Source organism: Scyliorhinus canicula, chromosome 4, assembly GCF_902713615.1.
Source record: "Scyliorhinus canicula chromosome 4, sScyCan1.1, whole genome shotgun sequence".
Classification (NCBI taxonomy): Eukaryota; Metazoa; Chordata; class Chondrichthyes; order Carcharhiniformes; family Scyliorhinidae; genus Scyliorhinus; species Scyliorhinus canicula.
In genome coordinates, this window is record NC_052149.1 from 81,221,463 (window position 1) to 81,240,287 (window position 18,825).

At 49.8% G+C, this 18,825-nt stretch overlaps 1 protein-coding gene across 1 annotated transcript in view; it reads left to right on the plus strand.

The window, feature by feature from the left end:
• Nucleotides 1-18,825, plus strand: part of nmnat2 (nicotinamide nucleotide adenylyltransferase 2) — a 366,697-nt gene that overhangs the window by 127,355 nt on the left and 220,517 nt on the right. The window contains exon 2 of the mRNA XM_038793504.1: nucleotides 18,012-18,100. Coding sequence (XP_038649432.1) covers nucleotides 18,012-18,100 — 89 coding nt within the window. The remainder of the gene's footprint in view (nucleotides 1-18,011; nucleotides 18,101-18,825) is intronic.

Sequence of the window (18,825 nt, forward strand, 5' to 3'; positions counted from 1 at the left end):
CCGGCGCCAATGACGCCGATTCTCTACGCTGCAGAGAATCGCGTGCCGGCGTCGGGGCAGCATGGCGCGATTCGCGCCGGTCGCTGGGATTCTCTGGCCCGTGTCTGGGCTGAGAGAATCCCACCCAGGATCTTCTCAGGTCTTTTCCCCATACTAAGAAGAAGCAAATGATTCCAGACGGAGTCCTATCTTGCCCTCTTCCTGTTCAACAGTTTTTCATTGAAAAGGTTTCATGACCCTTACAGCTCAGTTGTTGTGGAGATCACAGCACAGTTAGCAGCTATAGTGGGAAGCTGCTGTCCCACTCCGCCAATATGTTGGTCTTCGAGGGAAAAGATGAGAAATGGTACCATGTCCCCTGACAGCGCTGAGAACATAGTTGAACGCTGAACTCCTTCATGACAGTGACTTGGAGGAAAGGAAGGGGGCGAGCTGGATTGAACCTGTAACAATTCTTTAGGTTTACAGAAGTTTGAAAATGTAATGTAAAAAATTTACGAAGTAAGATTGTTATTTAAAACATGGAAATTATACTTTGGAGGAGATGTAGAACAATGGGTTAATAGTTATGGTAATGAGAGATGTGTATCATGATGTAACAGTGACATCAGCAGTCCTGTGCAAGAGACTGAGAAGATAAAATGGAATAATCTGTACAAGAGAGAGATGGATTTACCTAAAAGCTTAGAATGTAGTATAGTTAAATAAAGGAAGTTGTGATCAAACCTACCAGAGTTAGACCTAGTCACTCATTGGTAGGAGGAAACCTCGCCAATCCAGTACAGGCCACAAGTTACCCAAAAAAGATCCAAAAGTGGGAACCAAACCACACACCAGTCACTTCAGGAGATTTAACTCCCTACAAACTCTCAAACCTGGTTGCCTTACCTGTGAAAGTCCTGCCATTCGTGTCAAACAAGAACTCTGAAGAAGAGTCCTCCGGACTCGGAACGTTCACTGTTTTAATCTTGACAGATGCTGCCAGACCAGTTGGGTTTTTGCAGCATTTTCTGTTTTTTTAAAAGAAATCTTTATCTTCTTGCTTGATTATTTGAAAGTTTGTTTTCAATTTTCCTGCATCATGCTCTATTTAACTCAATGAAAAGGGAATCTGCTTTCTGAATTTCTGAATGTGTTTACACCTGATCACTTCAGTTCCCTTTTCAGCAGCATCCATTCCTCGGTGCAAAATGTTCCAGACCCTCGTTGTATCTGTCTGACTGGGCGATTTGTTGAGTGGAGACCCGGTAGCGTTAACCCTTGTGTTTTTGTTTCAAACCTGTATAAATGTCCACCATCCAGAAACATAAGTCATGTTCCCTACTTTCATGTCATTTAAACTTGATTTACAAAATAGAGAATGCAGGCAAAGGTTTGCAAAGAAAATGTTTATTATGGAGCAGGGAAATAAAATGTAATCCTGATAAATGCAAAGTTATTAATTGCTATAAGAGGACTTAGAAAAGGAATTGTGTGCAACAAACGATATATTTGTTTCAATATCCAGACGATTGGGTGGGATTTTCCATGCGCCCCCCCCCCCCCCCCGCATATTTTGCGGCGATGGAGGTTGTCCGCCATTGGCCGATGGAGGGATCTTCTGGTCCCGTCGTTGTAAACGGCCCCTCATTGTACGCATCCTCTGCCGCAGGTTTCCTGGTGGCGGGGTTTTGCTGTCAGCGGAACTGAGTAAATTCCAGCCAATGTAGTGAAATGATTAAAATAGAGCCTGATCAGAATCCTCAGGATGTGCTTTCACTGATCCTTTTATGTTGACGTAAAGTGGCATTAGCTTCACATAAACTCAAAAGTGGCAGTGCCAGTCAGAAATAAGGTTAGGAAACTTATTCCAGTGAGCTTTGGGGTCGAATTAGCCCAATTTAATTGCACTGGCAGCATCACAACTTCAGCTCAGTGCAAAGTTACACTACACTTATTTCATAACGTTTTTAATGTTACAACAGTAGACAGTCTATACACTCCTAGTAAAAATGAGCCTTTCCGAAAACAGAACTCTACACAGATATGAAAATACACATCTGCAATGTGGCTTAGTCCCAGACCTTATTACTTCTTATCTATGGTATACCTGATGATATAAATTCAGTCTTCCTTGCTGAGTGTGGCACTCTACAGACCTTTGTTCCCTGGCCAATTCTGAAAACCTTTCTGTCCACATTAATGCCACATAGGTTGTGTAAATACTGAGGAAAATAACAGCTCAATTTGTTGGAACTGCAGCCTTGCATGTCAAAGAACTATTTGGCATGACATCTTTGCTAGCAGGCAACTTTGCCCTGATAGAGTAATCCTGAATGGTAGTTCTGAAATTCCAAAGCGTTGACGATTATGGATGCAGAATTTGAATCTCTAGAGCCACTGGATACAGCACTACAGAAGGGTCAGAGTCATGCTTGTGGACTGAGCAGAGGTGTTCCACAAATAGGTCAAGGAACAGAATACAGATTTTGTTTCTAAGCATATCTTCACACGCTTCTTTTCCCTTTGGGGAATGCTGGGGGAAGTGGTAGAAGGATTCCCGAGCTGATTATCAGCGTGTTGAACCGCCTTCCATGGTCAACAAATCCTGGCATTGGACTTGAACCTGGAGCTTCTGGTTTGAAAGTAGGGATACTACCAATGTGCCACAAGGCCTACTAAGAATTTAAATGAATTAAAGTGAAAACATTTGGGTGCAGAATATTGTACCCTTCTTTTACTCTGGTTGTCCTTAATCTTCAAGTAATTAAAACAAAATCATGTTCTGTTTCACGTAATTAATTTTGCTTGACTTTTCATGATTAGGTTTACTATTTGGAAGCCAGTCTCTCTCTTGGGCGTGTGTGCTATGCCAACAGCACACATGACATCATCTTGAGAAGATAGTCATTCTCTGAAGGGCGTGGCCAGAAACAACTGAACTGATCCTATATACTAAATTAGAGTTGGACTCCAACATACTGCACAATGAGGTCAGTGGGCTCTTGAGAGGCCAAGTAATGGACCCAGCACCTCTTGTGTATGTCCATTCAGCACTTTCCTGTATGTTGCCCAATCGAGGTCCTCAGGCTGTCCTCTGCCGTTGTACCCATCTGCCACCTCACTCTCCGATGTGCTAGTGCACAAATCTTCTTTCTGGCTAGACTGTGCTGAGTCATCACAGCTAATCCAAACTCTCTTTTAACCTTTAAGATCTGTACAGGGCTAGTTTAAGAAGGATCGCAGGGGAAAGCCTGAGAACTACAGACTGGTGAGACTAATGTCTGGGATGGATAAGTTGTTAGAAGGGAATTCTGAGAGACAGGATCCACAGGCATTTAGAAAGGCAAGGACTGATTAGAGACAGTCACCATGGCTTTGTGACTGGTCTTTAATGCCAGGAAAAATTATACAAAATGGCCACCGATTCCCCATTTTGCTGGGGGCTAGCAGGGAGGCAGTGTAGACCTCGCAGCTCTAGCTGCCAATACGGTGCTGAGCACTTCCGATTCCGTGGCTGTGCATGCGCACGGCGGCGGACTGCAGTGGCTGTGACGTGCTCCATGGCAGACTCAGTAGTGCTCCTCTTTGGCCGCCCGCATGCCCTGGACCATCCACTAACCCCGAATAAAGCCCCCCCTGCCCGTGGATTGGCCCTTCCCCGCCTGTGGTGGCCCCAAACTGAGTCCGCAGCCACCATGTGACGTTGCCAGACGGTGTGAGCGCACATAACCCATGCTATCGAGAACTCGGCCGGTTGGGGTTGGAGCATCATGGGGCGAGGCCTCAGGCAATGGCCTGTGGCCATGTATAATTGGCACCTTTTCAGAGGGCAGAGAATATACCGGCGCCGCTCCTGATATTGCCGTCAAAACAAATTCTCCGCCCCATTGCCGAACAGGCGCCAGGGAGCTGAGAATCCAGCCCTTTGTCTCACAAATTTGATTGAGTTTTTTGAAGGGGTAACTAAGAAGGTAAGTGAGGGCAATGCAGTTGACATTGTCTACATGGACCTTAGCAAGGCCTTTGACAAGATACCACATGGTAGGTTTTTGCATAAGGTTAAATCTCACGTGATCCAGGGTGAGGTAGCCAATTGGATACAAAATTGGCTTGATGACAGATGACAAAAGATGGTTATAGAGTGTCGGTTTTTTTCAAACTGGAGGCCTGTGACCAGCGGTGTGCTTCAGGGATCAGTGCTGGGTCCACTGTTATTTGTTATTTATATTAATGATTTGGATGAGAATTTAAGAGGCATGGTTAGCAAGTTTGCAGATGGCACCAAGATTGGTGGTGGCATAGTGGACAGTGAAGAAGTATCGAGGATTGCAACGGGATCGTGATCAATTGGGCCAGTGTGCCGATGAATGGCAGATGGAGTTTGATTTAGATAAAAGTGAGGTGATGCATTTTGGTAGATCAAATCAGGGTAGGACCTATTCAGTTAATGGTAGGGAGTTGGGGAGAGTTTAAAAAACAAGGAGATCTAGGAGTACAGGTTTATAGCTACTTGAAAGTGGCATCACAGGTGGACAGGGTGGTGAAGAAGGCATTCAGCATGCTTGGTTTCATGGTCAGAACATTGAATACAGGTGTTGGGCAAGACATTAGCACGGCCACACTTGGAATACAGAAAGATTTGCTAGGATGCCACTGGAAATTGATGGTTTGAGTTATAAGGAGAGGCTGGATAGACTGGGACCTTTTCCCTGGAGAGTAGGAGGCTTTGAGGTGATCTGATAGAGGCCCAGAAAATAATGAGAGGCATAAATAAGGGCCAGGATTCTCCCCTACCCGGCGGGGCGGGGGTCCCGGCGTGATGGAGTGGCGTGAACCACTCCAGTGTCGGCCCGCCCCAAAGGTGCGGAGACCCATGCCCTAACATTGAGGGGCTAGGCCCGTGCCGGAGTGGTTGGCGCTCCGCCGGCTGGGGCCAAAGGGACTTCGCCAGGCGGTGGAAGTCCGTGCATGCGCCGGAGTGTCAGCGGCTGCTGACGTCAGCCTGGCGCATGCGCAGGGGAGGGGTCACTTCCACCTCCGCCATGGTGAAGACGTGGAAAATCCTCCCCGATGTTAGGGCAGATGCCAATTGCTTGCTCAAAGGGGTAGGCTTCAAGGAGCATTTTGAAGGTGGAGAGAGAGATGAAGAAGCAGAGTGGTTTAGGTTGGGAATTTCAGAGATTAGAGCCTTGACAACTGAAGGCACCCCACTTAGAGTGGAATTATTACAATTCCAAGAAGAAATTCTATTAAAAGAAGAGGTTCGAGTTGGAGGAGCACAGATGTCGCTAAGGGCTGCGGGGATGAACCAGATTACAGAGATAAGGTGGCATGAGGCATGGCAGAATTTGAAAACAAGAATGAGAATTAAAAATTGAGGTCTTCTTTGACCAGGAGCCAGTATAGATCAGCAGGGATAGGGATATAGGGCGTACAGGATATGGTGTAGATCAGCAGGGGTAGGGATACAGTATAGATCAGCAGGGGTAGGGATATAGGGCGTACAGGATATGGTGTGAGTAAGGACTTGAGCAGAAGGGTTTTGGACTAGAATTGTCATAAACTTCATATATATATTTTTTTGTATATTCTGAGCGAATGTGGAATGAAAAATGTTACAATTCTCTCTTTGGTCATCTGCTGGATCAATAACATTTATACATACATATGAATTAAGAGGAGCGGCAGTCAGCCATTCGGTCGAGCCTGCTCTGCTGTTCAATAAGATCATGGCTGATCTGATTGTGACCTCAACTCCACATTCTATCTACCCACAGTAACCTTTAACTCCTTATTTAGTCAAGGATCTATCTACCTATGCCATGAGATCCATCTTTTGGGACCTACCCTGCTCGCCATGCCTCGTGGGATCTAACACGATCTTTCAAAACGTCGCATTCGGAATCTCGCCCGTTGTGGACAGGATCAGTATTTTGTAAATCTGCATATTTGAGTGAGACAGCTCTTCTCACACTGATAAGCACTTATCTGATCTTCTGAGGCTGTGGGATCTAACCCCTTTGCCACGGAGACTTCGGGCGAGTGCCATTCAGTGCTGGCCTCTACAAACGGGGACCAGATGGAACGGCACTTGTGGGGGTCTCCCAGGGGATCAGAGGCCACCAGATGCTTTTCCTTTGGGCAGCCTAATTGCCCTTTACTTGTACAGCAGGCAGTAAAGAAGGCAAATGGTATGTTGGCCTTCATAGCAAGACGATTTGTGTAGAGGAATGGGGATGTTTTACTGCAATTGTATAGGGTGTTTGTGAAGCCACACCTGAAATATTGTGTACAATATTTGTGCCCTTATCTGAGGAAGGGCGTTCTTGCTATGGAGGGAGTGCAGCGAAAGTAGTTGAAGCCAAAATGTTGTGTGATTTCAAGAAGGAATAGAATATTGCGCTTGAGGCTAAAAGAATCAAGGGATATGGGGAAGGCAGGATCAGGGTATTGAATTTGATGATCAGCCATGAAGATAATGAATGGTGAAGCAGGCTCAAAGGGCCGAATGGCCTGTTCCTGCTTCTATTTTTTATATGTTTCCATATATTCAATGTGCCTTTCTAATCACTTACTTTACCTGCATACTAACCTTTCCTGATTCATTTACTGGAACATCCACATCGTCCGGCCAAAGTGGACAAGGTCACATTTTCGCACATTATACTCCATCTGTCATATTTTCTGTCCACTCACTTAACCTATCAAAATCCCTTTGCAGACTCCTTATGTTCTCTTCACAACTGAGTCTGCTACCTATCTTTGTGTCATCAGCAGTTTAGCAAGCATACATTCGGCCCCTTCATCCAAGTCATTGACATCATTGTAAATAGCTGAGGCCCTGCACTAAAGCCTTCACTTATTACATCTGGCCAAGCCAAAAATGATCATTTATCTCTACTCGCTGCTTCCTGTCAGCTTACCATTTATGACTTGTTTTTACTGCCACATCCTGCTGCGAAAATTTGACTCATTTAGTTCCGGTTCAAAGTTTTGTATATGGTGGGAAGATTCTATTGCACTCTTGCGTAATTGGTTTTCTATATTTATGTAGTTTTGATGTCTCCCATATTGTAGTCGGTCCAACGCTTTTTGCAATATTTCCTTTCAAGGATGCTACTTTCTTCAGCTGTGTAACCAGGCTATTTGTTTGGCCAAATGCCAGTTCATTACCATAGTGCAGCAAGTCTCCATTCAGAGTTTAGGAGCCTGGTTGGATCTGGTCCCAAATACAGTTTCAGATGCTAACACTGCTAAACAAGCTGCAAATATATTCCTTTGTCACTGGTCTAGCTATATATCAACACAGATAGGCATCAACCTGTTAACTCATATAAATAAGCTTTTAAGCATTTAACTAATGCACTTGCAAGTAAGATCTCTTGCATCAGTGCATCCTGTGGTTCATTGCAGGTTAAATTTAGCTTTTATTTGTAATTATAAGATTAGCCTGAGGTTTGGCGTAAAAATAAGTGCAATGTAAATATAGGAAGCTCTCCAAATTTGTTTTTAACAACATTTCTTGGTTTTGTTGGGAAGCATGAAGGCAATGGAGGAAAACAAAGGTGTCATACGAACATTTTGTTTTTATTTGTTCATGGGACTTGGGTGTTACAGGCTGTGTCAGCATTTATTGCCCATCCCTAATTGCCCTTAGGGCGTGTTAAGAGTCAACCACATTGCTGTGGGTCTGGACTCACATATAGGCCAGACCAGGAAAGGATGGCAGATTTCCTTCCCTAAAGGACATTAATGAACCAGATGGGTTTTTGCGATAATCAACAATGGTTTCATGGTGATCACCAGATTTTATTATTGAATTCAAATTTCACTATCTGCAGTGGTAGGATTTGTGGTAGCAATACTCTGGGTGTCTGGATTACTAGTCCAGTGACCATACCATTACACCACCACCGTATCCTACGAAGTAGGATCAGAAGTGGGTCATTCAGCCCCTCGGGCCTGCTTACCATCAATAAGATCATGACTGATATCTGATTGTGGCCTCAAGTCCATGTTCTGTCTACCCCCAATAACCTTCAACTCTCTTGTTTGTCAAGAATATATCTACCTCTACCTTAAAAATAGTCAATGAACCTGCCTCCACCACTCTATAGGGATGGGAATTCCAAAGATTCACAATCCCCTGAAAGAAAAAAATTCTCATCTCTGTCTTAAATGGGGGACCCCTTAATTTTTAAACTTTGTCCCCTAGTTCTAGTCTCTCCGACAAGAGGAATCATCCTCGCAGCATCCATCCTGTCACGTCCCCTCAGGATCTTATATATTTTAATAAGGTGATCAATAAGATCATTGGGGGAGGCACAGTGTCACAGTGGTTAGCAGTGCTGCTTCACAGCACCAGGGACCCGGATTCAATTCCAACCTTGGCTGACTGTCTGTGTGGAGTTTCTACATTCTCCCCCTGTCTGCATGGATTTCCTCCGGTTTCCTCCCACAGTCCAAAGACGTGCAGTTTAGGTGGATTGGCCATGCTAAATTTCCCCTTAGTGTCCAAAGATTCGGTGGGGTTATGGGGATAGGTTGGGTAGTGGGACTAGATAGCAGGCTCTTTCAGAGGATCAGTACCGACTGAATGGGCTGAATGGCCATCTTCTGCACTGTACGGGTTCTATTATTCGATCATTCCCTCATCCTTCTAACCTCCCATGAATACAGTTCCAACCTTTCCTTTCCTTTCTTTGTGTCATGGAGAAAATGTCATCATCATTCATTTGGCCCTTTCATTTTAAAGGTATCTTGACAAATACATGAATAGGATGGGAATAGAGAGTATGGACCCCGAAAGTATAGAAGGTTTTAGGTTAGACAGGCAGCATGGTTGGCACAGGCTTGGAGGGCCGTGGGGCCTGATCCTGTCCTGTAATATTCTTTAATCTTTGTTCATCAAAATCATTGATATAAATTGCAAATATTTGAGTACTGATGCTTGTTGCACTCTATTCATCAAACGTTGCCAAACAAGACATGACCAGTTTATGCACACTCTCTGGGCGTGATATAACTAAATGGGAACACGTTTAGCCGCCTGTGATGATATGATCTGCATACTCGTCTGCCATTGGGCCAGAACGTCGGCTTACCATTGGCCCTGGTCGGTCATGTGCCTCTCGACCGATTGGCCGAGAGGCTGAGTTAACCACGCCTCTATCAACGAGGTATAAATGCTCAGAAGCCTGACGATCGTTCCTTTCCACTGTAGACGATCGCCAGGCTGTGTTCTAGTTAATTAAAGCCTGACATTGGTAAATCACTCGCCTCGCGTGCAATTGATGGTGCATCAATTTAATTAACTACAACTTTGAAGATGGAGTTCCGCATCAAGCCCGAATGCCTCCGCATCAGCCCGCAAACTCTGAACTCTACAGAACTCTTCAAGCTCTGGCTGACTTGCCTCGAAGGGTTCCTGGCATCTACAACCACCCCCCCCCACCGGGGCACAGAAGCTGCACGTCCTCCACTCCAGCGTGGGTATTGCCGCTTACTCAATAATCGAAGACGAAACAGACTATGATGAAGCTATACGGAAGCTAAAAGGACAATTCCTCAAACCCATCAACAGGGTATTCGCTCGACATCTGCTGGCCACCAGAAAGCAGGTCCCCGGTGAGTCTCTAGACCAATACGCCCGGGCCCTCTGTGCCCTGGGGAGAGGTTGCGCCTGTGAAGCGGTGTCCGCTACAGAGCACATGGAGCTACTCGTCAGAGACGCTTACGTGGCTGGGATGCTGTCCCCCGTGATCCGCCAGCGGATGCTGGAAAGAGACGAACTCAGTTTAACGGAGACACTGACTCTCTCCGCCTCCCTGGAGGTCGCAGATCAAAGCGCGCGCACCTATGACCCTGGCCAGGCCGCCTCCTGGCACGCTTCCCACCAGCTACCCACCGCTCCCGGCCTCCCTCAGGCTTGTGCCGCGGGGCGCCCCGATAAATCCGCGGGGCCCCGCTGCTACTTTTGTGGGTACGCTAAGCACCCTCGCTCGCGCTGCCCAGCCCGCTCCGCCCTCTGTAAGAGCTGCGGGAAGAAGGGCCACTACTCCACGGTCTGCCAGGCCAAAACGCTGGCGGCGCCCAGGACCCGCACGTGGGGTCGGGGCCCCACAGCACTCTCCCCCCCTCTCCCAGGCCTCTGCAAACGGCCTGTGTGCCTCTCTCTCTCCCCCAGGGCCGCCCCAGCTGCTACCGACTCGCACCCCGCCGGCCGACATGCGCACCTCCCCGGCCCCTCCAGGCCTCTGCCTGCCCGCCGCGCACGTTTCTCCCCCCCGCCCCCGGGCCCCGGCGCCCGACCGGCTCGCCTCTCCGGGCCTCCCTGGTCCCTGCCTGCCCGCAGCGGCCCTGCTTCCCTCGCTCCCGGACCCCGGCTCCCCCCACCCCCGGGCCCCGGCGCCCGACCGGCTCGCCTCTCCGGGCCCCCCGGTCCCTGCCTGCCCGCAGCGCGACTCGGCTCCCCCCCGCCCCCGGCTCCCCGCACCCGGCCCGCGCGCCTTACCTCCGCCCACAGCTGATGCACCTAGCCGGCGTCCTGGAGCCGGCTTCCGCATCCCCACAGCTGATGCACCTAGCCGGCGTCCTGGAGCCGGCTTCCGCATCCCCGCAGCTGATGCACCTAGCCGGCGTCCTGGAGCCGGCTTGTGCATCCCCACAGCTGATGCACCTAGCCGGCGTCCTGGAGCCGGCTTCCGCATCCCCACAGCTGATGCACCTAGCCGGCGTCCTGGAGCCGGCTTCCGCATCCCCACAGCTGATGCACCTAGCCGGCGTCCTGGAGCCGGCTTGTGCATCCCCGCAGCTGATGCCGGTCACTCACCTCTTGGAGCCGGCCTGCGCGCCTCTCCGCTCACAGCGCCGGCAACGCTAGCTCCGCCTCCAGCGGCCACGAGGGCTTCCTGGGCGCCGCCATCTTGGGGTGCCGACCCCACGTGCGGGTCCTGGGCGCCGCCATCTTGGGGCCCCGACCCCACGTGCGGGTCCTGGGCGCCGCCATCTTGGGGAACAGACCTCACCTGGGGATCCTGGCCACCGGCTTCCACATCTGCCACGCAAGGTCCCTCCAGCATGGAATCGGACAGCGACGACGGATTTTCTCCACGGCTCGCGGCCGTTCACCCCACATATGGATCCTGGCCACCGACTTCCACATCTGCCACGCAAGGTCCCTCCAGCATGGAATCGGACAGCGACGACGGATTTTCTCCACGGCTCGCGGCCGTTCAACTCGACCAGTCTCATCCACGCACGCTCGCCAAAACGACTACGCTGATCCACCTCAACGGCCACAAGACGGACTGCCTGCTGGACTCCGGGAGCACGGAAAGCTTCGTTCACCCTGACACGGTAAGACGCTGCGCGCTCCCTGTCCATCCCGTAACACGCAAAATCGGTTTAGCCTCAGGTTCGCACTCCGTCCACATCACCGGGTGCTGCATCGCGGACCTCACGGTCCAAGGGAAGGTTTTTAAAAATTATAAATTCCTTGTCCTCCCTGACCTTTGCGCACCGGCACTCCTAGGACTGGACTTCCAGTGCAACCTGCAGAGCTTGACCTTTCAATTCGGCGGCCCTATACCCCCCCTCACTGTCTGCAGCCTCGCGTCCCTCAAAGTAGACCCTCCCTCCCTGTTTGCTAACCTCACCCCCGATTGCAAACCCGTCGCCACACGGAGCAGACGGTACAGCGCCCAGGACCGATCCTTCATCAGGTCCGAGGTCCAGAGGTTGCTGACGGAAGGGGTCATCGAGGCCAGCAACAGTCCCTGGCGAGCCCAAGTGCTGGTGGTCCGGACGGGGGAGAAAAACCGGATGGTCATCGATTATAGCCAAACCATCAATCGGTTTACGCAACTGGACGCGTATCCCCTCCCCCGTATCTCTACCATGGTAAACGAGATCGCGAGATACAAGGTCTTCTCAACTGTGGACCTTAAGTCCGCTTACCACCAGCTCCCCATCCGCGCGAGTGACCGACTGTACACCGCGTTCGAGTCTGACGGGCGCCTCTACCACTTCCTTAGGGTTCCGTTTGGCGTCACGAATGGGGTCTCGGTCTTCCAAAGGGAGATGGACCGAATGGTCGACAAGTACGGATTACAGGCTACCTTCCCGTACCTTGATAATGTCACCATCTGCGGCCACGACCAGCAGGACCATGACGCCAACCTCCAGAAATTCCTCCAAACCGCAAAACTCCTTAACCTCACGTACAATAAGGATAAATGCGTGTTTAGCACCGACCGCCTAGCCATCCTCGGCTACGTAGTGCGTAACGGAGTGATAGGCCCCGACCCCGAACGCATGCGCCCCCTGATGGAACTCCCTCTCCCAAATACCCCCAAATCCCTCAAACGCTGCCTAGGGTTCTTCGCATACTACGCCCAATGGGTTCCCAACTACGCGGACAAGGCCCGTCCCCTCATGCAAACCACGACCTTCCCGCCGTCGACGGAGGCCTGCCAGGCCTTTAGCCGCATCAAAGCGGACATCGCAAAGGCCACGATGCGTGCCATCGACGAGGCCCTCCCCTTCCAGGTCGAGAGCGATGCTTCAGAAGTAGCTCTGGCGGCCACCCTGAACCAAGCGGGCAGACCTGTGGCCTTCTTCTCCAGAACTCTCCAGGCTTCCGAACTCCGCCACCCATCTGTGGAAAAGGAAGCCCAGGCCATAGTCGAAGCCGTGCGACATTGGAGGCACTATTTGGCCGGCAGGAGGTTTACCCTCCTCACAGACCAACGGTCAGTAGCCTTCATGTTTGATAATGCACAAAGGGGCAAGATCAAAAATGACAAGATTTTACGGTGGCGGATCGAGTTGTCCACGTACAACTATGATATCTTGTATCGTCCTGGGAAGCTCAATGAGCCTCCTGATGCCCTGTCCCGCGGTACCTGCGCCAGCACGCAGATAGACCGCCTCCGCTCCCTCCACGCAGACCTCTGCCATCCGGGGTGACCCGCCTACACCACTTCATTAAGGCCCGCAACCTGCCCTACTCTATCGAGGAAGTCAGGACAGTAACCCGTGACTGCCACATCTGCGCCGAGTGCAAACCGCACTTCTACCGCCCCGAGCGCGCACACCTGATCAAAGCATCCCGCCCCTTTGAACGTCTCAGCATTGACTTCAAGGGGCCCCTTCCCTCTAACAACCGCAACATTTACTTCCTGGCGGTTATCGACGAACACTCCCGCTTCCCCTTCGCCATTCCCTGTCCCGACATGACCACATCGACCGTCATTAAGGCCCTACTCTCCATCTTCTCACTGTTCGGCTACCCCGCGTACATTCACAGCGATCGGGGGTCCTCATTTATGAGCGACGAGCTGCGTCAATTCCTGCTTGACAGGGGCATCGCCTCTAGCAGGACGACCAGCTATAACCCCCGGGGTAACGGACAGGTCGGGCGGGAGAATGGTACCATCTGGAAGACCATACTACTAGCCCTCCGGTCTAGAAATCTCCCTATTTCCCGATGGCAAGAGGTGCTCCCCGATGCACTGCACTCTATCCGCTCACTCCTCTGTACTGCAACTAATCAGACACCTCATGAGCGTCTTCTTGTTTTCCCCAGGAAGTCGTCCTCTGGATCCCCTCTCCCGACGTGGCTGGTCACCCCCGGACCCATCTTGCTCCGGAAGCATGTGCGGGTGCACAAGTCCGATCCGTTGGTGGAGCATGTCCAGTTACTCCACGCTAACCCGCAGTATGCGTATGTGGAGTACCCCGACGGTCGGCAGGACACGGTCTCCCTCCGGGACCTGGCACCCGCCGGCGTGCAGCCCCCCCCCACCACAGACCCCCCTCCCCTTTTTCACCCCAGCACCCCACTCAGCTTCCCCATCCCTCATCCATGGCGTCTCCACGGCCAGCTCAGGTGACGGAGACTACTCGAGGTCTATCGCTCCCGGACTCCAGGACATCAGCAGGACCATCAGCCGATCCGACGACTCCTCCTCCACTACGGCGCTCGGCCAGGACGTCAAGGACCACCAAACGACTGATCGAATCCATCTAGAGTTCTACGGTCCCATGGACTTCCTTTTGTAAATATTGTTATGTCTGGGCCAGTGGCAAGCCCCCAAATTCAACAAGGGTACGGAGAGAAAATTATTCTCCCGACGGCTACTCATATCATCAGTTCTTCCCCCCCCCCACCCCGGGTCTCGTTCACACCCCCCCCCCCCCCCCCGCCTTCCTTCTCCGTAAGGGGTGAATGTGATGATATGATCTGCATACTCGTCTGCCATTGGGCCAGAACGTCGGCTTACCATTGGCCCTGGTCGGTCATGTGCCTCTCGACCGATTGGCCGAGAGGCTGAGTTAACCACGCCTCTATCAACGAGGTATAAATGCTCAGAAGCCTGACGATCGTTCCTTTCCACTGTAGACGATCGCCAGGCTGTGTTCTAGTTAATTAAAGCCTGACATTGGTAAATCACTCGCCTCGCGTGCAATTGATGGTGCATCACCGCCTCTTTCCCAGCGCTCACAGCGCAAAAAAACACAATGCTGTAAAGCAGCACTCAGGTTAGACAGGGGCCTCAGCAGAAAACCTGCAGCCTAGGCCGCACACAGCGCGGCACTCAGGTTAGACAGGGGTCTCAGCAGAAAACCTGCAGCCTAGGCCGCACACAGCGCAGCACTCAGGTTAGACAGGGGCCTCAGCAGAAAACCTGCAGCCTAGGCCGCACACAGCACAGCACTCAGGTTAGACAGGGGCCTCAGCAGAAAACGTGCAGCCTAGGCCGCACACAGCGCGGCACTCAGGTTAGACAGGGGCCTCAGCAGAAAACCTGCAGCCTAGGCCGCACACAGCACAGCACTCAGGTTAGACAGGGGCCTCAGCAGAAAACCTGCAGCCTAGGCCGCACACAGCGCGGCACTCAGGTTAGATAGGGGCCTCAGCAGAAAACCTGCAGCCTAGGCCGCACACAGCCCCGTTTTCTGCACTGAGGAGCTCCACTCGCTAGAACTCCTCAGTGTAGCGAAAGATGACTTGTAAATGGCGTCCCAATTTCTGGAGCCCCTTGACCTGACCCCTGAACCCCCCCAAGCCCCAACTCACTATGGGGTGGTCCTCAGCACCCCCCCCCCCCCCCCCCCTCACACCACCCCCACTCCACACACAGGGCACCCCAGCTTGATCATCAGTGTGTGAAGAATGCCAGCTTGCAGGTGGCACTGATAGGGGGCCAGGGTGGTACAAGCATGCAAGGGTGCTACCCTGTCCAAAGGGCATGCACCTGGAGGCCTCCTATACCCTGGGAGATCCCTACAAGTGCCGTTCCACCAACTGTTCTGGCTTGAGACAATTCACACCTCTTTGACCTGTGATTATCCCTCTCTTTGGATCTGTAATGATTTGATTACCTGCAAATGCTCGCATTCCAAGCATTGTCCGGCATCTCTGACTTTGTCTATATAAATGTTTCTGGATCATACCTCTCCATTCACCTGAGGAAGGAACAGTGCTCCGAAAACTCGTGTTTGAAACGAACCTGTTGGACTTTAACCTGATGTTGTAAGACTTCTTACTGTGCTCACCCCAGTCCAACGCCGGCATCTCCACATCATGATTTATAATCTTGCAGACCTCTATCAGGTCACCTCTCAACCTCTGTCATTCCAGTGAGAACAGACTCTCCTCAGAGCTAATGCCTTCCATACCAGGCAACATCATAGTAAACCGCTTCTGTACCCTCTCCAAAGCATCCACATCTTTCTGGTAGCGTGGCGACCAGAATTGTACACAATATTCCAAATGAGGCCTAAATACGGTCCTGTACAGCTGCAACATGACTTGCCAATTTTTATATTCAATGCCCCGACCGATGAAGGCCAGCATGCCGTATGCCTTCTTGACCACCTTATCCACATGCATTGTCACTTTCGGTGATCAGTGGACATGCACGCCCAGATCTCTTTGCCTGTCAGTGCTTGCAAGAGTTCTACCATTTATTGTGTAATTCCTACATGCATTGGACCTTCCAAAGTGTATTATCTCACACTTGCCCGGATTAAACTCCATCTGTCATTTCTCCAAGACTCCAACCAGTTTATATCCTGCTGTTCCTATGACAATCTTCTTCACTATCCATAACTCCGCCAATTTTTGTGTCATCTGCGAACTTACTAATCAGACCAGCTACATTTTCTTCCAAACCATTTATATACACCACGAACAACAAAGGCCCCAGAACTGATCCCTGTGGAACACTGTTAGTCACAGCCTTCCATTCAGAAAAGCACCCCTCTGTCTTCTGTGCCCAAGCCAGTTTTGTATCCAACTTGCCAGCTCTCCTCTGATCCCATGTGACTTCACCTTTTGTACCAGTCTATATGAGGATAGTTTGTATTTAAAATGTTGTTGGCAATAGCAGATGCTGTGATGGCCAGTATCAGATAAGGGAAGGTATGATGTGGGACTGTTGTTGACTGGGGAATTAGGAATACTTTTACTGGTATGAAAAAAATGAAAATCGCTAATTGTCACGAGTAGGCTTCAATGAAGTTACTGTGAAAAGCCCCTAGTCGCCACATTCCGGCGCCTGTCCGGGGAGACTGGTACGGGAATCGAACCGTGCTGCTGGCCTGCTTGGTCTGCTTCCTGGTATCTTACTGGGATGAGTTGTTTACGGACTGCTTGGCAGAAAGGGGTTGTCTAGGTTGCTTCCTCCCCTCTCTCTATTCCTCCTCTGCTTCAGCTGCTTGTGACAGGGACTGTGTCTTCATGATGGCGAATTAATACAGAACATAGCAGACCACCACAAGACGTGACACCTGCTCTGTTGACTACTGCAGGCCTGTTTCAGGCAGTCCAGGCAGTGGAAGCATTATCTCAAAATACCATTGGTCTGATCTATCACCTCTCTTGGTTTTCATTGTGCATATGTATGTACATCACAGTCATCATCCTTGTCATCAACAAATAGTCCTTCTCCCGCCCACTGAACCACCCTCTGGATTGTCCTTATGGCTCAGATGCAGATGGCACTGCCGCACATGGAAGACATCGTAACTGCTGCCTGGATACCGGTCATTAGCTTGAATGAAACATTGTGCGTGCTCACAAACCAGCCGCCTATAGGGCAAGTAGAATCACTTTTGATTACGGTATATCTCAGAGTCTGGCACCCACAATGCTTGAGTAAAGTCAATGCGAGAGAGAATGAAATATCTTCAGTTCTCTTGTGATTAAGGTCCTCAGTGAATTTCTTTATTCAACAGCAGAAGGCAAACTGGTAGTTTTTATAAATATTGTCTGCTCCATCCTGGAAGAATCCGTTGCCATGCCCTGAAAGAGTGAAAGCAATGTATTCCTTTATCACATTTTCACAAAGTACTTGCTCCCAGATATGAGCTTGATAATATGTATTTCCTTTGGATGATTGAAATCTGGGTGAAAAGACAAGAGGTGACACTGAGCAGGACATGCTGCTGGAAGAAGGTGGAGGAGAAGAAGGGGTCTCAGCAGGAGGCCGTATGTGTCCATGCAGCTCAAGGAGAAGCCCATCTACCTGACTTTCAGCAAGGGACAGTGAGTGAGACATTCACAATGGAAGTCATCACTGAAACTTGTCACCCTCTGCAGCCACAACTACAACTTTAGAGCAGAATTCCTTAAAAAGTCTCTTTCTGACCAGGCCTTTTGTCATGTGTCCTCATATCTCCTCACATAGCTCGGTATCAAATTTTGTTCAAAAACTCTCCTGTGAAGTACTTTGAGATGCTGCTGTAACTATATAAATACATGTTTTTGAAAGAAAAATATGGCTAAGGTGAAGCAGAAGCTAGATTTAAGAAGTTATTTGGGGGGTTTCTTCAAGAGGCCTCTTAAAAATCTGCATTGCTCTTTAAACTTCCAAAATTTGTGAAATATATGAAAAAGAATCGTTTCCGCTTTGGAATTTGTGTCTAAATGGGAATTGATTTAATGTGTTGAAATATAATGCTTGGATCACGCATGTCAACCATGCATCTTGTAACTTCATCGTATCTATTTCTGCTTTCAGAAAGAGCCCGTGATTATCTGCATAAGACAGGACGGTACATTGTGATTGGTGGAATCATCTCACCAGTTCATGACTCCTATGGAAAACAGGTAAAACTAAGCATGCTGGTTGTCGTTATTTGAACCCTTGAAGCACTGAAGGTTCGTTTTACCTTTCAAAACACATGTAGCAACAAACATCACCGATAAATATGAAGTACTATAGTACATTTTGGCAGAAAGTACAGGGAGGCTGCTTATCACTTGGAAGGTACAGCTAAAGCCTGATCAGATTATCTCCTCTTTAAACTGAATTTTAAAAAATCATTTAGGGATGTGGTTAGGCCAGCTTTTATTGCCTATCCCTAGTTTCTCTTCAGAAAGTGGTGGTGAGTTGCTTTCTTGAACTGCTGCCGTCCCTGATGTGTAGGTACACCCTTAGTGCTTTTAGGGAAGGGTTTCAGGATTTTGACCCAGCGACAGTGAATGAACGGCGATATATTTCCAAGTCAGGGTGGTGAGTGACTTGGACGGGAACCTCCAGGTACTGGGGTTCCCAGGTATCTGCTGCTCTGTCCTTCTAGAAGGTAGTGGTCATAGATTTGGAAGGTTCTGCCGAAGGACCCTTGGTGAGTTCCTGCAGCGCATCTTGTAAATGATACACACACTGCTGCCACTATTCATCGGTGATGGAGGATTTGAATATTTGTGGAAGGGGGAGCAATCAAGCGGGCTTCGTCGTCCTGGAAGGTGAGTTTCTGGAATGTTGTTGGAGCTGCACTCATCCAAGCAAGTGGAGAGTATTCCATTACACTCCTGAGTTATGCCTTGTAGAA